At 38.7% G+C, this 19,628-nt stretch overlaps 4 protein-coding genes across 6 annotated transcripts in view; all 4 read left to right on the forward strand.

Annotated features, from left to right (window-relative positions):
• The window catches only part of LOC128617839 (protocadherin beta-3-like), a 77,915-nt gene that overhangs the window by 41,662 nt on the left and 16,625 nt on the right, over window positions 1-19,628 (forward strand). The window contains exons 1-2 of one of the 3 annotated variants that reach the window (XM_053641016.1): window positions 11,839-14,199; window positions 16,688-17,996. The exons of 1 other annotated variant lie outside the window; for it this stretch is intronic. In XM_053641016.1, coding sequence (XP_053496991.1) covers window positions 11,839-14,199; window positions 16,688-17,227 — 2,901 coding nt within the window. In that variant the 3' untranslated portion in view covers window positions 17,228-17,996. Of the gene's footprint in view, window positions 1-11,838; window positions 14,200-16,687; window positions 17,997-19,628 lie in introns of those variants that run through there. One more of the 3 variants, XM_053641018.1, reaches the window with a different exon arrangement.
• On the forward strand, window positions 106-3,499 carry LOC128618360 (protocadherin gamma-A11-like). The gene has a single exon (XM_053641926.1). It carries the CDS (start codon window positions 1,034-1,036, stop codon window positions 3,497-3,499), a length of 2,466 nt encoding a protein of 821 aa, XP_053497901.1. The 5' UTR covers window positions 106-1,033.
• Window positions 4,712-7,460, forward strand: LOC128617846 (protocadherin gamma-A11-like). The gene has a single exon (XM_053641025.1). The coding sequence runs from the start codon at window positions 4,855-4,857 to the stop codon at window positions 7,243-7,245; it is 2,391 nt and encodes a 796-aa protein (XP_053497000.1). The 5' UTR covers window positions 4,712-4,854; the 3' UTR covers window positions 7,246-7,460.
• On the forward strand, window positions 7,533-10,784 carry LOC128617841 (protocadherin gamma-A11-like). The gene has a single exon (XM_053641020.1). The coding sequence runs from the start codon at window positions 8,347-8,349 to the stop codon at window positions 10,765-10,767; it is 2,421 nt and encodes an 806-aa protein (XP_053496995.1). The 5' UTR covers window positions 7,533-8,346; the 3' UTR covers window positions 10,768-10,784.

Consider the following 19,628-nt stretch of genomic DNA (forward strand, 5'->3'; position numbering starts at 1 on the left):
TATATATATATATATATATATATATATAATATTCAGAGTTGTATTCAGAGTTCATTTAGTCAGCTAGAAGTGCAGAGGTGGGTTTTTTTTATTATTTGGGTCAAGTTCAATTTCATTACACAGAGCTTCATCTCTCACTGTCAGCTTACTTTAAAAGACAGAGCACATACATAGATTGCCACAAACCATACAGAGGGGTATACAATAATTCATAATTCACTTATTCTATTTTATTGTGCAATTAATTTGCTATTTGAGTTGTCAAATTAATATGATAATGTCAATGTTTTAATTAATTTTATGTTAATTTGATACAGGTTGGTAAGCATTGCTGCTGTATCAGTCTTGATGGCCTGATGATAGCCCATTCTTAAGTATGATGATGCATGCCTGAATTCTTCGGAAGCATTTCCCAGATGGCAGAAGGTCAACCAGGTCAAAAAGGGTCAAACATCCTTGATAGCTGGTTGGGCATATATGTTGATGAACTTAGCTGTTTTTGGAGTTTTATGGTCTGTATACTCTCCACTGTGAATCTGTAGAAGATGATGAGAAGTCTAAGGGACAAGTTTACTTTGTATAGCTTTCTTTGGAAGTGGCAGTGCTAAGCCTTTTTCAGAAGGTGGCATGTGTTCACTGTCTGTGTAAGATCTTAATTGATGTGAACTCCCAGAAATGTGAACAGCACTATTTCAACAGTAGTCTCCCTTGTACTCAGAGGTGTTCCTACTTTGTTATTTAAAAGAAAAAAAAGAGTGCAGCTTTCACTGACGGCTTGATATGAACTTCGATCTCAGTGGCAGCCTCGAGGTGTCAGTACAAAACCATTTATGATTCCTGACGTCAAGCGTACACCCCACCCCTTCATTTCTCCTGTACGTTCAGGCAACTGCTTAAACGCTAAGCTTTCGACACATCGTTTCTTTGTTATAGTTTAATTGGCAACCCTATTATCAACAGTATTGTATAAGCAAAACTAATATCCATGGATTAACCTTAATGCTTTGTAGATCGCTGTTGTGATAGCTGCAAAATGGAACAACTGGGACATGCGATATGGCGGAAATCACACACGAGATTCTTATTTGTGGCAATTTTGCTGTTGTTTGAGAGAACGATTTGGGCGCAGATACAATGGTCAATTTCTGAAGAACAGAATGAAGGTACCCTGGTTGGGAATATCGCCAAGGATTTAGGTATCGACCACAGAATCCTAAAGGAGCGAGGATTACGCATTGTATCAGCCTCGGCAGAGTCGAGGTTCAGGGTAAATCAGGACGACGGAGGACTGTATGTGAACGGAAAAATAGACAGAGAAGAGGTCTGCGCGGGAGGCAGCTCTTGTTTGGAAAATTTAAAAATTGTTCTTGAAAATCCACTGGAGATTCATTATATATCAGTACATATTTTGGACATAAACGACAATGCTCCGAATTTCATTCCGCAAACAAAACATTTGGATATTGGAGAATCAGCCTTACCGGGGACACGATTTCAGCTCCAAGCCGCTCACGACCCTGATAGTGGCAGCCATTCTATTCAGAATTATAAATTGAGTCACAACGATCATTTTCGATTAGAAGTAAAAGATCGTGATGAAGACGGTAAAATTCCTATTCTGATATTACAAAAGCAGTTAGACAGAGAAGCGGCGCAGAATATAAAATTGTTATTAACCGCTGTAGATGGTGGAAAACCACCAAGGTCTGGAACAACAGAAGTAATCATAAATGTGCTGGATATAAATGATAACGCACCAGTTTTTACTGAAGATGCCTATACTGTAATGCTACATGAAAACGTACCTATTGGTACAACAGTAATACAGCTGAACGCCACAGATTTGGATGACGGCTCAAATGGTGAGGTTGTTTATTCGATAAGTAATAATATAAACAAAAAATTACGCGAACTTTTTGAAATATCTCCGATGACTGGCGAAATCATTGTGAAGGGAGTTTTAGATTTTGAAGTTAAAGACAAATATGAGATTGATATTCAAGCATCCGACAAAGGCTCTGTACCAATGACATCAGACAAGACAGTAACTATAAAGATTGTAGATGTAAATGACAATGCGCCAGAGATAGAGGTAACATCATTTTCAAGTGCCATTCCAGAAGATTCCAGATCAGGGACAACAGTTGCTTTGATAAGTTTATCTGATTTAGACTCTGGGATCAACGGAAAAGTTTCTTGTTCAGTACCTGAGGACATGCCTTTCAGGCTATTTTCATCCTCACATGATAATGTTTACTCGTTAGTTACATCGTCAACTCTTGATAGGGAAATGGCATCTCAATATGATATTACATTATCTGCAACAGACGCAGGGAACCCGCCATTGTCATCTATGAAGACTATAACTGTGCTAGTATCAGATGTAAATGATAATAATCCATTGTTTATTAGTTCCCCATACACGTTTTATGTAATGGAAAACAATACTCCAGGAACATCTTTATTTTCTGTATTTGCTTTTGATCAAGACTCAGACGAAAACGCAGTAATCAGCTATCAGATATGGAGAGATAATCTTAAAGAGAACAAGTACACATCTTTTATCAATATAAATTCTGAAAATGGCGTCATATACGCGTTAAAAAGTTTTGACTTTGAGACAGTAAAGACGTTCCAGTTCCACGTGCTTGCTACAGATTCTGGATCGCCCTCATTAAGCAGCAACGTCACCGTGAACGTCTTCATTCTGGATCAGAACGACAACGTTCCAGTGATCTTATATCCAGTCAGCGCTAACGGTTCTGCTGAAGGTGTGGAGGAGATTCCTCGCAATGTCAACGCAGGACATTTAGTGACTAAAGTGAGAGCCTATGACGCGGATATAGGATACAACGGCTGGTTATTATTTTCACTGCAGGAAGTGAGTGACCACAGTCTCTTTGGTTTGGACCGCTATACAGGACAAATAAGAACCCTTCGCTCATTCACAGAAACAGATGATGCTGAACATAAACTAGTCATACTGGTCAAAGACAATGGTAACGTTTCCCTTTCAGCAACAGCGACACTGATTATAAAAGTTGTGGAGCCCAAAGAGGCTTTTGCAACTTCTGACGTTAAAAACTCAGTAAAAGAAGAGGAAGAAACTAATGTTACATTTTATTTGATCATTACCTTGGGCTCGGTTTCGTTTCTTTTTATCATCAGTATCATCGTGCTGCTTGTAATGCAGTGCTCCAAGTCTACAGACTTTTCCTCCAAGTATTTGCAAGACACAAATTATGACGGGACACTGTGTCACAGCATCCAGTACAGATCCGGAGATAAACGTTACATGTTAGTAGGACCCAGATCAAGTATCGGTTCTACTCTAGTTCCAGGCAGTAATAGAAATACCCTTGTGATACCAGATCGCAGGAGGAGAACATCTGTTGAGGTAAGAAGACTTACTTACAAAGGCAATTCTTTGGTTTCTAGTGTGTGCCTTAGAAAAATACGCCACCTCTCCCTTTATAAGGAAATATGCGATGTTAACTGATAGGCTACATGGGTAAAAAATTAATAGGTTTTAATTGATTAGCATTATTTAACCAGTCCCTGCTCCCAAAAACAAAGACACAATCGTAGTCTTTCTTAAACAGAAAAACAACAGTGTCTATAAAAATACGAGTAGGCAGGGTCAAAGCAGTTAGCCGTGATTGTAAATTTTAAGCTTTGTTGGTCACTCCTACAAAGAAATGAGCTTGGGCATTTTCTTGCAAATTGTTTGGCTGATGCAGAATCAGTAAGGAAAAATGCAGGTGGAAGGCACGTGATTAATAAACGTACTTAAATGCAGCCTACCCTTTTTTGTTCATATATTTTTGTGCAACAGAAAATTATTTGTGCCCCTCAATTTATTTAGTTATGAATGTCGTTTAATTTTCATTTTATTATTTATTGAATCGTTTAATATTTATTTTGTGGTCTCGTTTTAGTTTTGAGGAACTCGTGTTATTTAACACTTTTCTAAATTATGCAACACAAAGTCCCCAATAGTGGGCGTGTGAAAAGACTTTTAATACACCATAACCAAATCTATGTAAACGTCATGGAACCGTCCATCAGTGAGCAGAAAGATCGGCGAGCATATTTTGCCCGCGGAGCACGCATTCTCTAAAAACTTGCGCTAGACTTTTTGGTCCTTAGCAAAGCAATCGAAACATTCAGGGAAAAAGTCTGGGGGAAGTTTGTGAATTGTTTAACGTCGCTTTTATCAGCTTTCACACCTAGATAGTACAAAATATGAATGCAGTTAATTTAGAGAAATATTCACATAAGATTTGCGGGGATAAAATGAATAAGCTCCGATTGAATGACTCGGTCAAAATCGCTAACAGAAAAGTACTAAGGGCTACTAGTCGCTGCCCAGGGTACTAGCAATGATCACGTTATGACTTTGAACTGAGCGTGACACTGTGTTATTTACTGTCTCAAATATTTATAGTTAGTTCGTTAATATTTAGGTATTTAGTTAGTTATTTTAAGGCATGTTCTACACAATCCTGTCCAATTGCAAACGACAAAGGCTACACCTATAAAAATGTTTTGCCATCAATTTCTTCCTTCTAAAAATTCTCAATGAAAAATTCTCAAAAATTATCATTATACTTTTAATTCGCGAGGTGTCAGCAGACAACTAGAAGAAGGTTGATGACGTAAATATAAGACGGTTGTTGTGCCCACCCATTCAGTGGCCTCGTATATTTGCTAAACATGAGACGGAATAAAGAGAGACTGTGATTTAGTCTTATAGTACTTCACAGTCTGGTATAGAGGATATTGTGGTCAAATCTTCATTAAGACGGATTCATTTGTGGTGATTTTTATGTGGACGTGTTGTAACCGTTCAAAATGGAACAAAGGAGAGGCGCTTCATGGCGAAGGATACATGTAAGACTTGCCTTCATGGTTGTATCGTTGCTGTTTGGAAGAGCGGTATGGGCACAGATACGGTATTCTGTCTCTGAAGAGCAGAAGGATGGTACCGTGGTTGGAAATATTGCAAAGGATCTAGGAATTGATGCAAGAAGCTTAAGAGAGAGAGGATTCCGAATCGTGTCATCCTCAGGGGAGTCACTGTTTAAGGTAAATCAGAATGACGGAGCGTTGTATGTTAGTGGAAACTTAGACAGAGAGACGGTGTGCGAGAAAAGCACATCGTGCACGATCATTCTCAAAATCGCCATGGAAAATCCACTGGAGATCCATTATGTGACTGTAGAGATTATAGACGTGAATGATCATGCTCCTGTTTTTACTGAAAAAGAAACGCTCTTAGAGATATGGGAGTCGGCGTTACCCGGAACGCGTTTTCAGCTTCAGCCAGCACGCGACTCTGACAGCGGATCAAATTCTATTCAAACGTATAAACTCAGCCAGAACGATCATTTCCGACTCGAAGTGAAAGATCGTGATGAAGACGGCAAAATTCCGATTCTGATATTACAGAAGCAGTTAGACAGAGAAGCTGCGCATAATATAAAATTGTTATTAACCGCTGTAGATGGTGGAAAACCATCAAGATCTGGAACAACGGAAGTAATCATAAATGTGCTGGATATAAATGATAACGCACCTGTTTTCAGTGAAGATGCCTATTCTGTGATGCTGCACGAAAACGCGCCTATAGGCACAACAGTAATACAGCTGAACGCCACAGATTTGGACGACGGCTCAAATGGCGAGATTGTTTATTCCATTGGCAATAATGTAAATAATAAATTACGCGAACTTTTTGAAATATCCCCGATCACTGGAGAACTCATTGTGAAGGGAGTTTTAGATTTTGAGACCAAAGACAAATATGAAATTGATATTCAAGCATCCGACAAAGGGCTTGCACCAATGATATCAGACAAGACAGTAACTATAAAGATTGTAGATGTAAATGACAATGCGCCAGAGATAGAGGTGACATCATTTTCAAGTGCCATTCCAGAAGATTCCAGATCAGGGACTACAGTTGCTTTAATAAGTGTATCTGATTTAGACTCTGGAGTCAACGGAAAAGTTTCTTGTTCAGTACCTGAGGACATGCCTTTCAGGCTTTTTTCATCCTCACATGATAATGTTTACTCGTTAGTTACATCATCAGCACTTGATAGGGAAATGGCATCTCAATATGATATTACATTATCTGCAACAGACGCAGGGAACCCGCCATTGTCATCTATGAAGACTATAACTGTGCTAGTATCAGATGTAAATGATAATAATCCATTGTTTATTAGTTCCCCATACACGTTTTATGTAATGGAAAACAATACTCCAGGAACATCTTTATGTTCTGTATTTGCTTTTGATCGAGATGCAGATGAAAACGCAGTAATCAACTATCAGATATGGAGAGATAATCTTAAAGAGAACAAGTACACATCTTTTATCAATGTAAATTCTGAAAATGGTGCCATTTATGCATTAAAAAGTTTTGACTTTGAGACAGTAAAGACATTCCAGTTTCACGTGATCGCTGCAGATTCTGGAACTCCGTCACTAAGCAGCAACGTCACAGTGAATGTGTTCATTCTGGATCAGAACGACAACGTTCCAGTGATCTTATATCCAGTCAGTGCTAACGGTTCTGCTGAAGGTGTGGAGGAGATTCCCCGCAATGTCAACGCAGGACATTTAGTGACTAAAGTGAGAGCCTATGACGCGGATATAGGATACAACGGCTGGTTATTATTTTCACTGCAGGAAGTGAGTGACCACAGTCTCTTTGCTTTGGACCGCTATACAGGACAAATAAGAACCCTTCGCTCATTCACAGAAACAGATGAGGCTGAACATAAATTGGTCATACTGGTCAAAGACAATGGAAACGTTTCACTTTCATCAACAGCGACACTGATTATAAAAGTTGTGGAGCCCAAAGAGGCTTTTGCAACTTCTGACGTTAAAAACTCAGTAAAAGAAAATGAAGAAACTAATGTTACATTTTATTTGATCATTACATTGGGCTCGGTTTCATTTCTTTTTATCATCAGTGTCATCGTGCTAATTGTAATGCAGTGCTCCAAATCTACAGACTATTCCTCCAAGTATTTGCAAGACACACATTATGACGGGACACTGTGTCACAGCATCCAGTACAGATCCGGAGATAAACGCTACATGTTAGTAGGACCCAGATCAAGTATCGGTTCTACTCTAGTTCCAGGCAGTAATAGAAATACCCTTGTGATACCAGATCGGAGGAGGAGAACTTCTGGTGAGGTAAGAAGGACTTATTTAAAAGGGTAATTCCAGAGTTTACCCATTACATCAAGTTAAATCCAAACGATGTGCAAACAATGGGAAATTAATCTGCTTCTGCAGCTGAATGCAAAATGGTACGGTCACTTCTGTGTGCCCCTGTAAATTCATTATATTGTACTCACGACCGTCGTGCGTAGTTATAGCATCAGTATATAGTGTTTGCAATTTAAAAATCAGCCATCCTATTCAAACCAGCAGAAAGTGCCCCAAACGCCAAGAAGATAGGAAAACTCTCACTCTAATCATTTAAAAGTAGCATAATGATACAGCAGTGCTTATAAATCTTGTAGTTATTGCCTTATTCCATTTGCCATGATTGGCCAAATGGATATGATTGGGTTTTAGTGAAAGTTTGAAATTTTGTTTTGTTTGTATGTATGTCTGTATGCATGTATGTAGGTATGTATGTATGCGTGTGTGTATGTCGTAGCTGTTTTTTATGTAAATTCCATCCCATTCATTTTAACGTATCAGACTAATCTCATGAATGACCTGGTCAAGATCTGTTGAGGCAGGATCAGGTCTGTAAGGGCATGAAAACATGCAGCCACTGAGGCTGCTGACAGAATAGTGCCACGGGGCATTCGTCACTGTCCAAGGTACTAGTTCTGGGCGTAACATTTTTGTTACTATTCTTTACTCTCTTATAGATTTTTTAAAAATAATTTATCTGTTTGCTTGGAGTTAGGTCATTTATTTAGGTGGTAAGTAATTTAGTTTGGTATTTTGTTGTGGATTCTACCAAGTCTTGTCCGATTCAAATAAAAAACGGCTAAACGGCTGAAAAACTTAATTGCTATGCCTACATTGTCTTGCATGTAAACACTGTAATTGCAATAAACATTTAATTCGCGAGGTGTCAGTATAGAACTGGAAGACGGTTCATGACGTAAAAATAAAATGCTTGTTGTGCCCGCCCTTTCAGTGACCACGGATATTTGCTAAATATCACGTAGAATGAAGTGAGAACATGCGTTAGTTTTAGGGCACTTTGTAGCCTAGTATAGAGGATATTGTGGTCGTATGCAGGATCAATTAGCATTCGTTTGTCGTGATTTTTATGTGGACGTGTTGTAACCGCTCGAAATGGAACAAAGGAGAGGCGCTTCATGGCGAAAGATACATGTAAGACTTGCCTTCATGGTTGTATCGTTGCTGTTTGGAAGAGCGGTATGGGCACAGATACGGTATTCTGTCTCTGAAGAGCAGAAGGATGGTACCGTGATTGGAAATATTGCAAAGGATCTAGGAATTGATGCAAGAAGCTTAAGAGAGAGAGGATTCCGCATCGTGTCATCCTCAGGGGAATCACTGTTTAAGGTAAATCAGAATGACGGAGCGTTGTATGTTAGTGGAAACTTAGACAGAGAGACGGTGTGTGAGAAAAGCACATCGTGCACGATCGTTCTCAAAATCGCCATGGAAAATCCACTGGAGATTCATTATGTGACTGTAGAGATTATAGACATGAATGATCATGCTCCTGTTTTTACTGAAAAAGAAACGCTCTTAGAGATATGGGAGTCGGCGTTACCCGGAACGCGTTTTCAGCTTCAGGAAGCCCACGACCCTGACAGCGGATCAAATTCTATTCAAACGTATAAACTTATCCAGAACGTCCATTTCCGACTCGAAGTCAAAGATCGTGATGAAGACGGCAAAATTCCTATTCTGATATTACAAAAGCAGTTAGACAGAGAAGCCGCAAAGAATATAAAATTGTTATTAACCGCTGTAGATGGCGGAAAACCACCAAGATCTGGAACAACGGAAGTAATCATAAATGTGCTGGATATAAATGATAACGCACCTGTTTTCACTGAAGATTCCTATACTGTAATGCTGCACGAAAACGTGCCTATAGGTACAACAGTAATACAGCTGAACGCCACAGATTTGGATGACGGCTCAAACGGCGAGATTGTTTATTCCATAGGTAGTAATGTGAAAAATAAATTACGCGAACTTTTTGAAATATCGCCGATCACTGGTGAAATCATTGTGAAGGGAGTTTTAGATTTTGAAGTTAAAGACAAATATGAGATTGATATTCAAGCATCCGACAAAGGGCTTGCACCAATGATATCAGACAAGACAGTAACTATAAAGATTGTAGATGTAAATGACAATGCGCCAGAGATAGAGGTGACATCATTTTCAAGTGCCATTCCAGAAGATTCCAGATCAGGGACTACAGTTGCTTTAATAAGTGTATCTGATTTAGACTCTGGAGTAAATGGAAAAGTTTCTTGTTCAGTACCTGAGGACATGCCTTTCAGGCTTTTTTCTTCCTCACATGATAATGTTTACTCGTTAGTTACATCGTCAGCACTGGATAGGGAAATGGCATCTCAATATGATATTACATTATCTGCAACAGACACAGGGAACCCGCCATTGTCATCTATGAAGACTATAACTGTACAAGTATCAGATGTAAATGATAATAATCCATTGTTTATTAGTTCCCCATACACGTTTTATGTAATGGAAAACAATACTCCAGGAACATCTTTATTTTCTGTATTTGCTTTTGATCAAGACTCAGACGAAAACGCAGTAATCAACTATCAGATATGGAGAGATGATCTCAAAGAGAACAAGTACACATCTTTTATCAATGTAAATTCTGAAAATGGTGCCATTTATGGATTAAAAAGTTTTGACTTTGAGACAGTAAAGATGATCCAGTTCCACGTGCTTGCTACAGATTCTGGATCTCCGCCACTAAGCAGCAACGTCACAGTGAATGTGTTCATTCTGGATCAGAACGACAACGTTCCAGTGATCTTATATCCAGTCAGTGCTAACGGTTCTGCTGAAGGTGTGGAGGAGATTCCCCGCAATGCCAACGCAGGACATTTAGTGACTAAAGTGAGAGCCTATGACGCGGATATAGGATACAACGGCTGGTTATTATTTTCACTGCAGGAAGTGAGTGACCACAGTCTCTTTGCTTTGGACCGTTATACAGGACAGATAAGGACCCTTCGCTCATTCACAGAAACAGATGAGGCTGAACATAAACTAGTCATACTGGTCAAAGACAATGGAAACGTTTCCCTTTCAGCAACAGCGACACTGATTATAAAAGTTGTGGAGCCCAAAGAGGCTTTTGCAACTTCTGACGTTAAAAACTCAGTAAAAGAAGAGGAAGAAACTAACATTACATTTTATTTGATCATTACATTGGGATCGATTTCATTTCTTTTTATCATCAGTATCACCGTGTTGATTATAATGCAGTGCTCCAAATCTACAGACTATTCCTCCAAGTATTTGCAAGATACACATTATGATGGGACACTGTGTCACAGCATCCAGTACAGATCCGGAGATAAACGCTACATGTTAGTAGGACCCAGATCAAGTATCGGTTCTACTCTAGTTCCAGGCAGTAATAGAAATACCCTTGTGATACCAGATCGCAGGAGGAGAACTTCTGGTGAGGTAAGAAGGACTTATTTAAAATGGCAATTCCAGAGTTTACCCATTACATTAAGTTAAATCCAAACGATGTGCAAACAATGGGAAATTAAACTACTTCTGCAGCTGAACGCAAAATGGTACGGTCACTTCTGTGTGCCCCTGTAAATTCATTATATTTTACTCACAACCATTGTGCGTGGTTATACCATCAGTATATAGTGTTTGCAATTTAAAAATCAGCCATCCTATTCAAACCAGCAGAAAGTGCCCCAAACGCCAAGAAGATAGGAAAACTCTCACTCTAACCATTTAAAAGTAGCATAATGATACAGCAGTGCTTATATATCTTGTAGTTATTGCTTTAGTCCATTTTCCATGATTGGCCAAATGGATGTGATTGGATGTTATTGAAAGTGTGAAATTTTGTTTTGTTTGTATGTATGTCTGTATGCATGTATGTAGGTAAGTATGTATGCGTATGTGTATGTCGTAGCTGTTTTTTATGTAAATTCCATCCCATTCATTTTAACGTATCAGACTAATCTCATGAATGACCTGGTCAAGATCTGTTGAGGCAGGATCAGGTCTGTAAGGGCATGAAAACATGCACCCACTGAGGCTGCTGACAGAATAGTGCCACGGGGCATTCGTCGCTGTCCAAGGTACTAGTTCTGGCCGTAACATTTTTGTTACTATTCTTTACTCTCTTATAGATTTTTTAAAAATAATTTATCTGTTTGCTTGGTGTTAGGTCATTTATTTAGGTGGTAAGTAATTTAGTTTGGTATTTTGTTGTGGATTCTACCAAGTCCTGTCCGATTCAAATAAAAAACGGCTAAACGGCTGAAAAACTTAATTGCTATGCCTACATTGTCTTGCATGTAAACACTGTAATTGCAATAAACATTTAATTCGCGAGGTGTCAGTATAGAACTGGAAGACGGTTCATGACGTAAAAATAAAATGCTTGTTGTGCCCGCCCTTTCAGTGACCACGGATATTTGCTAAATATCACGTAGAATGAAGTGAGAACATGCGTTAGTTTTAGGGCACTTTGTAGCCTAGTATAGAGGATATTGTGGTCGTATGCAGGATCAATTAGCATTCGTTTGTCGTGATTTTTATGTGGACGTGTTGTAACCGTTCAAAATGGAACAAAGGAGAGGCGCTTCATGGCGAAAGATACATGTAAGACTTGCCTTCATGGTTGTATCGTTGCTGTTTGGAAGAGCGGTATGGGCACAGATACGGTATTCTGTCTCTGAAGAGCAGAAGGATGGTACCGTGGTTGGAAATATTGCAAAGGATCTAGGAATTGATGCAAGAAGTTTAAGAGAGAGAGGATTCCGCATCGTGTCATCCTCAGGGGAATCACTGTTTAAGGTAAATCAGAATGACGGAGCGTTGTATGTTAGTGGAAACTTAGACAGAGAGACGGTGTGTGAGAAAAGCACATCGTGCACGATCGTTCTCAAAATCGCCATGGAAAATCCACTGGAGATTCATTATGTGACTGTAGAGATTATAGACGTGAATGATCATGCTCCTGTTTTTACTGAAAAAGAAACGCTCTTAGAGATATGGGAGTCGGCGTTACCCGGAACCCGTTTTCAGCTTCAACAAGCCCACGACTCTGACAGCGGATCAAATTCTATTCAAACATATAAACTCAGCCAGAACGATCATTTCCGACTCGAAGTCAAAGATCGTGGAGAAGGTGGTAAAATTCCCGTTCTGGTCTTACAGAAGCCTATAGACAGAGAGGTAATGCAAAGCATGAACATGTTATTAACTGCTGTCGACGGTGGAAGACCCTCCAAATCTGGAACAATGGACGTAACTGTTCGTGTATTGGATGTAAATGATAACATGCCAGTTTTTACCAAGGACGTTTATTCTGCTCAGCTAAATGAAAACACACCTATAGGTACCACTGTCATACGAGTGAATGCCACAGATTTAGATGATGGCTCAAATGGAGATGTTGTTTATGCGTTTTCTAATAGTGTTCACAGTAACTTGCGCAAAATGTTTAATATAGATTCAATCACCGGAGAAATTGTTGTGAAAGGGCACATTGATTTTGAAGCAACGAGTGCTTATGAAATTGATATAACAGCATCAGACAAAGGTACTGTACCACTGACAACAGATAAAAGTGTGATTATAAAAATAGTCGATGTCAATGACAATGCGCCGGAAATAGAGTTGACATCACTTTCAAGCTCTGTTTCAGAAGATTCCAGACCAGGCACTACAGTTGCTTTGATAAGCGTGACTGATTTAGACTCTGGAATTAACGGAAAAGTTTTCTGTTCGGTTCCTGAAGATATACCATTTAAATTAATGGCGTCTTCACAGGACAATATTTATTCATTAGTTACTACATCATCCATTGACAGAGAGAAGCAATACGTGTATGACATTACATTAGTTGCCAAAGATGCAGGAGAACCGTGTTTATCATCGGTCAAAACTTTAACAATCTTGGTATCAGATATAAACGATAATAATCCAGAGTTTTCTCTCTCCCCTTACACATTTTACGTTATGGAAAATAATATTCCAGGCATGTCGACATTCTGTATTTCGGCTTCTGACAGAGACACAAATGAAAACGCAGTAGTCACATATGAAATACTGAGAGAAAATAGCGATGATAATAAACAAATGTTTATGAATATAAATGCGGAAAATGGGTGTATTTACGCGTTAAAAACATTCGACTTTGAAAGTGTAAAAACGTTCCAGTTCCATGTGCTCGCTACAGATTCTGGAACTCCGTCACTAAGCAGCAACGTCACAGTGAATGTGTTCATTCTGGATCAGAACGACAACGCTCCAGTGATCTTATATCCAGTCAGCGCTAACGGTTCTGCTGAAGGTGTGGAGGAGATTCCCCGCAATGTCAACGCAGGACATTTAGTGACTAAAGTGAGAGCCTATGACGCGGATATAGGATACAACGGCTGGTTATTATTTTCACTGCAGGAAGTGAGTGACCACAGTCTGTTTGCTTTGGACCGTTATACAGGACAGATAAGGACCCTTCGCTCATTCACAGAAACAGATGATGCTGAACATAAGCTGGTCATACTGGTCAAAGACAATGGAAACGTTTCACTTTCAGCAACAGCGACTGTGATCATTAAACTTGTTGAACCCAAAGAGACTTTTGCTGCGGCCGATGTTAAAAACGTAGTAAAAGAAGAGAAAGGAAACGACGTGACATTTTATTTGATCATTACCTTGGGATCGGTTTCATTTCTTTTCATCATAAGTATCATTGTGCTGATTGTAATGCAGTGCTCCAAATCTACAGACTATTCCTCCAAATATTTACAAGATACAAATTACGATGGGACACTGTGTCACAGCATCCAGTACAGATCTGGAGATAAACGCTACATGTTAGTAGGACCCAGAACTAGTATCGGTTCTACTCTAGTTCCAGGCAGTAATGCGAATACGCTAGTGATACAAGATCGCAGGAGAAGAACTTCTGGTGAGGTAAGCTGTAGCCTCATAAATTACAACTGTAAGTTCATTTTAAACAGTTAAAATGCTTGCATTACTATGGTGACTGTAGGCATACTTTCTAACACTACTTTTTTCATATGTTTTAATACGTTAAATGTGCGTAATGATATTGCACAACATTATTTTTGACCTGGTTTTTAATTGTCGTCCTCTTTTGAGTTTTGTTAGAAACTTTATTAAATACATTGTGGGAAAACGCGCACTGAATAACGCTGCTCACAAAATTTCTGCTGAAACTTTACTTAAAAAGTTACAAACAGCAGTTTTTTTTTGGGAATTGCTTCTCAGCTGTATTAACCAACGAACACCGTTTACGGTGATCACTGAATTGGTTCCATCGTTTTCTTGCAGTGAGGTATGAAATCGCACGGTGTCAGTGTAATCTAAACGAAAGCACCTCATGGGCTTGGCCTCTTAGTTGGTTATTTGGACCGCCTCATCCGTTGGCAATATTTTTTTCTAGTATCCTGCACCTCGCGGTCCATGAGGATTACTTTCACACTTTCCATATCTGATCACTGCTTTGGTTCAGCCAGATTTACTTAAGAACAACAATATGGGTACACACTCTGTGGATTGTGTCAGTTAACGTGGTCGGAAAGTGCACTAATTTTCTTTCAAAATGGAACAAAAGGGATCCGCATCATGGCGACTGAACCTTGTACTTTTTGCACTGTCGCTGCTATTTTGGAGAGTATCACTGGCGCAGATAAGATATTCCGTATTAGAAGAGCAGAAAAACGGCGTCCTGGTTGGAAATATTGCAAAGGATTTGGGTCTTGATCTCAGAAGTTTAAAGGAGCGAAGATTTCGTGTCGTATCTACTACAGGAGAGTCTCTATTCAATCTAAACCAGGATGATGGCGTCTTGTATACTACAGGAAAACTAGACAGGGAGGAGGTATGCGAGAGAAGCAGCTCATGCTTGATTAATCTAAAAATCGCGCTTGAAAATCCTATTGAAATTCATTACGTAGAGGTTGAGGTTGTGGACATAAACGATCATGCTCCGATTTTTCCTGAAATAGAAAAACGTTTGGAGATCTCCGAAAACGCAGTGTCTGGTTCACGCTTTCAGATACAAGCAGCACGCGACCCAGACAGCGGGATGAATTCTGTGCAAATGTATAAAATCAGTCATAACGAACATTTTCGAATCGAGGTTAAAGACAGAGGATCGGATCGAAAGATGCCCTTTCTAATTTTACAAAAATCGTTAGACAGGGAAACTAGTCCTATTCATAAGCTCCTCCTCACAGCGCTGGACGGCGGAAAATCGCCCAAATCGGGGACTATGGAGATAATAATCGATGTCCTAGATGTAAATGACAACATTCCAGTTTTTACGAAAGACTCGTATTCTGTGAAGCTTAGCGAAAACGTGCCCATAGGCACAACGATAGCACAGGTCAATGCAACTGATCTAGATGATGGTGTAAATGGTGAAGTGTTTTTCATTTTTGGCCACGATGTAGACAGTGATTTGCGCAAACTTTTTGATCTGGATCCAGTCACAGGCGAAATAGTTGTAAAAGGGCCAATCGATTTTGAGCAAAAAGACCACTATGAAATCGATATTCAAGCGTCGGATAAAGCAGTCGCACCACTGACAGCCGATAAAAGCATTTTAATAGAAATTGTTGACGTCAATGATAATGCGCCGGAAATTGAAGTGACGTCATTTTCGAGCACAGTACCAGAGGATTCTAAGTTGGGGACCACAGTAGCATTAATCAGTGTGAGTGATTTAGATTCTGGTTTAAATGGAAAAGTGTCCTGTTCTGTACTTGAAGAAATACCTTTCAGGTTAATGCAGACGTCACAGCATAACATTTATTCATTGACAACTGCGTCATTACTTGACAGAGAGAAAATATCACAGTATGACATTACATTAGTAGCCCAAGATGCAGGTCAGCCAGAATTATCATCTTTTAAATCTATCACTGTCCAATTATCTGATGTAAATGATAATAGCCCAGAGTTTCCCCTCAACCCACACATGTTCTATGTGACTGAAAATAATGTCCTTGGTATGTCCATGTTCTCTGTATCAGCTAGTGACCGTGATTTAGATGAAAATGCCATGATTACCTTCCAGATTTGGAGAGATACTACTGAGCAAAACAAGTATACATCCTTCCTAAACATAAACCCTGAAAATGGAGAGATATACGCACTGAAAAGCTTTGATTTTGAAACAGTTAAAACATTCCACTTCCATGTTGTTGCTACAGATTCTGGAAATCCATCATTGAGCAGTAATGTTACAGTGAACGTGTTCATTCTGGATCAGAACGACAACGTTCCAGTGATCTTATATCCAGTCAGTGCTAACGGTTCTGCTGAAGGTGTGGAGGAGATTCCCCGCAATGTCAATGCAGGACATTTAGTGACTAAAGTGAGAGCCTATGACGCGGATGTAGGATATAACGGCTGGTTATTATTTTCACTGCAGGAAGTGAGTGACCACAGTCTCTTTGCCTTGGACCGCTATACAGGACAGATAAGGACCCTTCGCTCATTCACAGAAACAGATGAGGCTGAACATAAACTAGTCATACTGGTCAAAGACAATGGAAACGTTTCACTTTCAGCAACAGCGACTGTGATTATCAAACTTGTGGAGCCAAAAGAGGCTTTTGCTGTGTCCGATGTCAAAAATGCAGTAAAAGATGAGGGGGATAATAATATTACATTTTATTTGATTATCACTCTAGGTTCAGTTTCAGTACTTTTCATCATCAGTATCATTGTGTTAATAGCAATGCAGTGTTCCAAATCTGCAGACTATTCCTCCAAGTATTTACAAGATACAGCTTATGATGGGACATTGTGTCACAGCATCCAATACAGATCCGGAGATAAACGGTACACATTAGTTGGTTCCAGAATGAGTATTGGTTCTACTATAGTTCCAGGCAGCAATGGGAATACTCTTGTGGTACAAGATCGCAGGAGGAGAACTTCTAGAGAGGTAAAGTATTGCTCATTCTAGGCCTGATGTGGATTTTTTTGTATTTAGCATAAAATATACAATATAGATTCTGGTTATGAACTCATTAAATCATTTAAGCCTTATTTTAAGTAATGATCATGACACTGGATTTAATAAGAATGAAATAAAATGCTTTAAGCTGTAATCATAACTTTCAGCATTTCTAATTTACGATAGTTGTATGAACTCTCATTTATTTGCAGATGTGAAATATTGATTGGTGCTTGGTAGAATTTTCTATGAGTTTGTTGTGGTCAGTATGTAGTACAGTAGTTCTTTATTAGGGAGTTTTAATCACACTCAGTTAAATGCATTGAAGCACTCACTTTCCCTTGCTCTTTCTTTCTTACTCTTTCTATTTAGCCAGTAGGAAAACGGAATGGCTATTAGATTACAGTATTTGAAATATTTCAGGCAAGGACTAATGTCATCTTTTGTTATATTTGTGAACTCATTCTCTTTGCTTTATTGTAATTTATTTATCTTATTCCTTGTGTCCCATCTATAAGCTGTTTTTTTTTTATTCTTGCTTGCTCAGCTCTTTGCTGCCTGAAAGACAGATACTTAGACACATACACAGCCCAGTAAATTAACAATGTAGTATTAGGAAGGCATATGATTTCATAAATAATTGTAAGAATTATGCCTTTGCATCTAGGCCCTACCGCTCTTGCCAGCTTACAAGCTATTCTGCTAATTAGTCTTTTTGGTAATTGTTCTGTTTCAAAAAAGAGTTATAATTTAGTTGTAATTTACTGCTTCTTTCTTAAAAATAGTAGGTTACATTGCACTTTTCAATGATTGCAGACCGACAAATAAATCGTGGGGGGAAACAGGGTAAGATTTTTAAAGAAACTACATTCAAGTTCTAACTTATTTTTAAAATAAGTGACTGTATTTTCAGGAAAGAATGACCATTTTATTTCATATGTGAATAACAACGAACACATAGGCAATGTTTTATGTGCCATTTTAAACGTTTATTTAACAGTTATTTGAATGTAATGAAAAGGCAACAAAATATTTTAATAATTTTTTTAAGTAGACTTTAAGCTTAATATATAGTTAATGCTACAAAGGGTTTATTTATTTTTATAATACCTAAATTAATAATAACGTTTTGTAAAAAGATATGATGTGCGTTGCTGAACTGTGCATACAGAAAATTTTTGTTCAGTTGGGCTTATTTAATACTATTCAGTTACTCAGTTAGCATCATCTGACTCAACTGGTTCAAATCATTGCCTTTACTTTCTCTCTTTAGAAAAAGTTTATTTATTATTTGTTATTATTACTTAGAGCTTATGTACTGTCTGTGCAAAGTTTCACCTGTTCTCCCAGTGTTTGGCTGGGTTTCCTCTGGATTCTCTGGTTTCCTGTCATTATCAAAAACATGCAGATAGGTGGGCTGATTATGCTAAACTGCTAAATTGAATGAGTGTGTGAGTGAGTGTGTGCTTGGTGCCCTGTGATGGGCAGGTATCTCATCCAAGTCACTTCTCCCTCTTTGCACCTAATGTTACCAGGATTGGCTCAGAATACATCCAACCCTGACTGGTTACTGAAGGTGAATGAATGAATATTTAAAGTAAAAATCTCAGAACAGTTTAAGGTATAAATTGGTATTGATGCTGTATAAGAAATATTGCCATAAAACATTCATAGTTTCTGATAAAAAAAGATGATACAGAGATATCTATGTCTGGAATAGCAGTACTCAATCTATCTTTTAACTGTGTATAAGAGGTATACATACCTCTCTCTCTTTCTCTCTCTCTCTCTCTCTCTCTCTCTCTCTCTCACACACACACACACACACACACCTCTTTTTCTCTCCCGTTGACTCACACCCTGCTCAGCCTCACATCTCCATTGTTCTCTTTCCTCCCTGTTTGCAGTTCTCCCTCCTTTGGTGTTTTTTTTTTTTTTACAAGCCCTTAATTAAGTGAAAGTATTAATAAAAGGGATCTGTTTGAAAGTAGAATGTTATGCTGACTGCAGTCAAGCTGTGCTGAGAGCTTTATCCAGTGTGTGGCTCAGCACTATTTGTATTCCTGCTACTGCATTGTCCATGGTCAGGAAACTCCATTGCTGCTGCAGTATCAGAATTCTCACCTCTTTAAGGTTACGGTCTGCTGTGTTGAATTGGTTGCTCTGGTAACCAAACCTCATAGCCTGTATGCTTTTATATAAACTGAAGAGAGACAAAACATGAAACCACTCTGGGCTGGATTTACAAAGTAATTTTGTTCTGTTGTATGGAATATTAAACTCTATTCTGTTTGAATGATATTGTATAGTCGATAACATGCAGATTATACTGTATTTTGTGTACATAACGACACACAAACTGTGCTTCTTTTCAACATATACATGCATTTAAGGATTGTGCAAAGAATGA

This window comes from Ictalurus furcatus, chromosome 14 (assembly GCF_023375685.1).
Source record: "Ictalurus furcatus strain D&B chromosome 14, Billie_1.0, whole genome shotgun sequence".
In the NCBI taxonomy this organism is placed as follows: domain Eukaryota; kingdom Metazoa; phylum Chordata; class Actinopteri; order Siluriformes; family Ictaluridae; genus Ictalurus; species Ictalurus furcatus.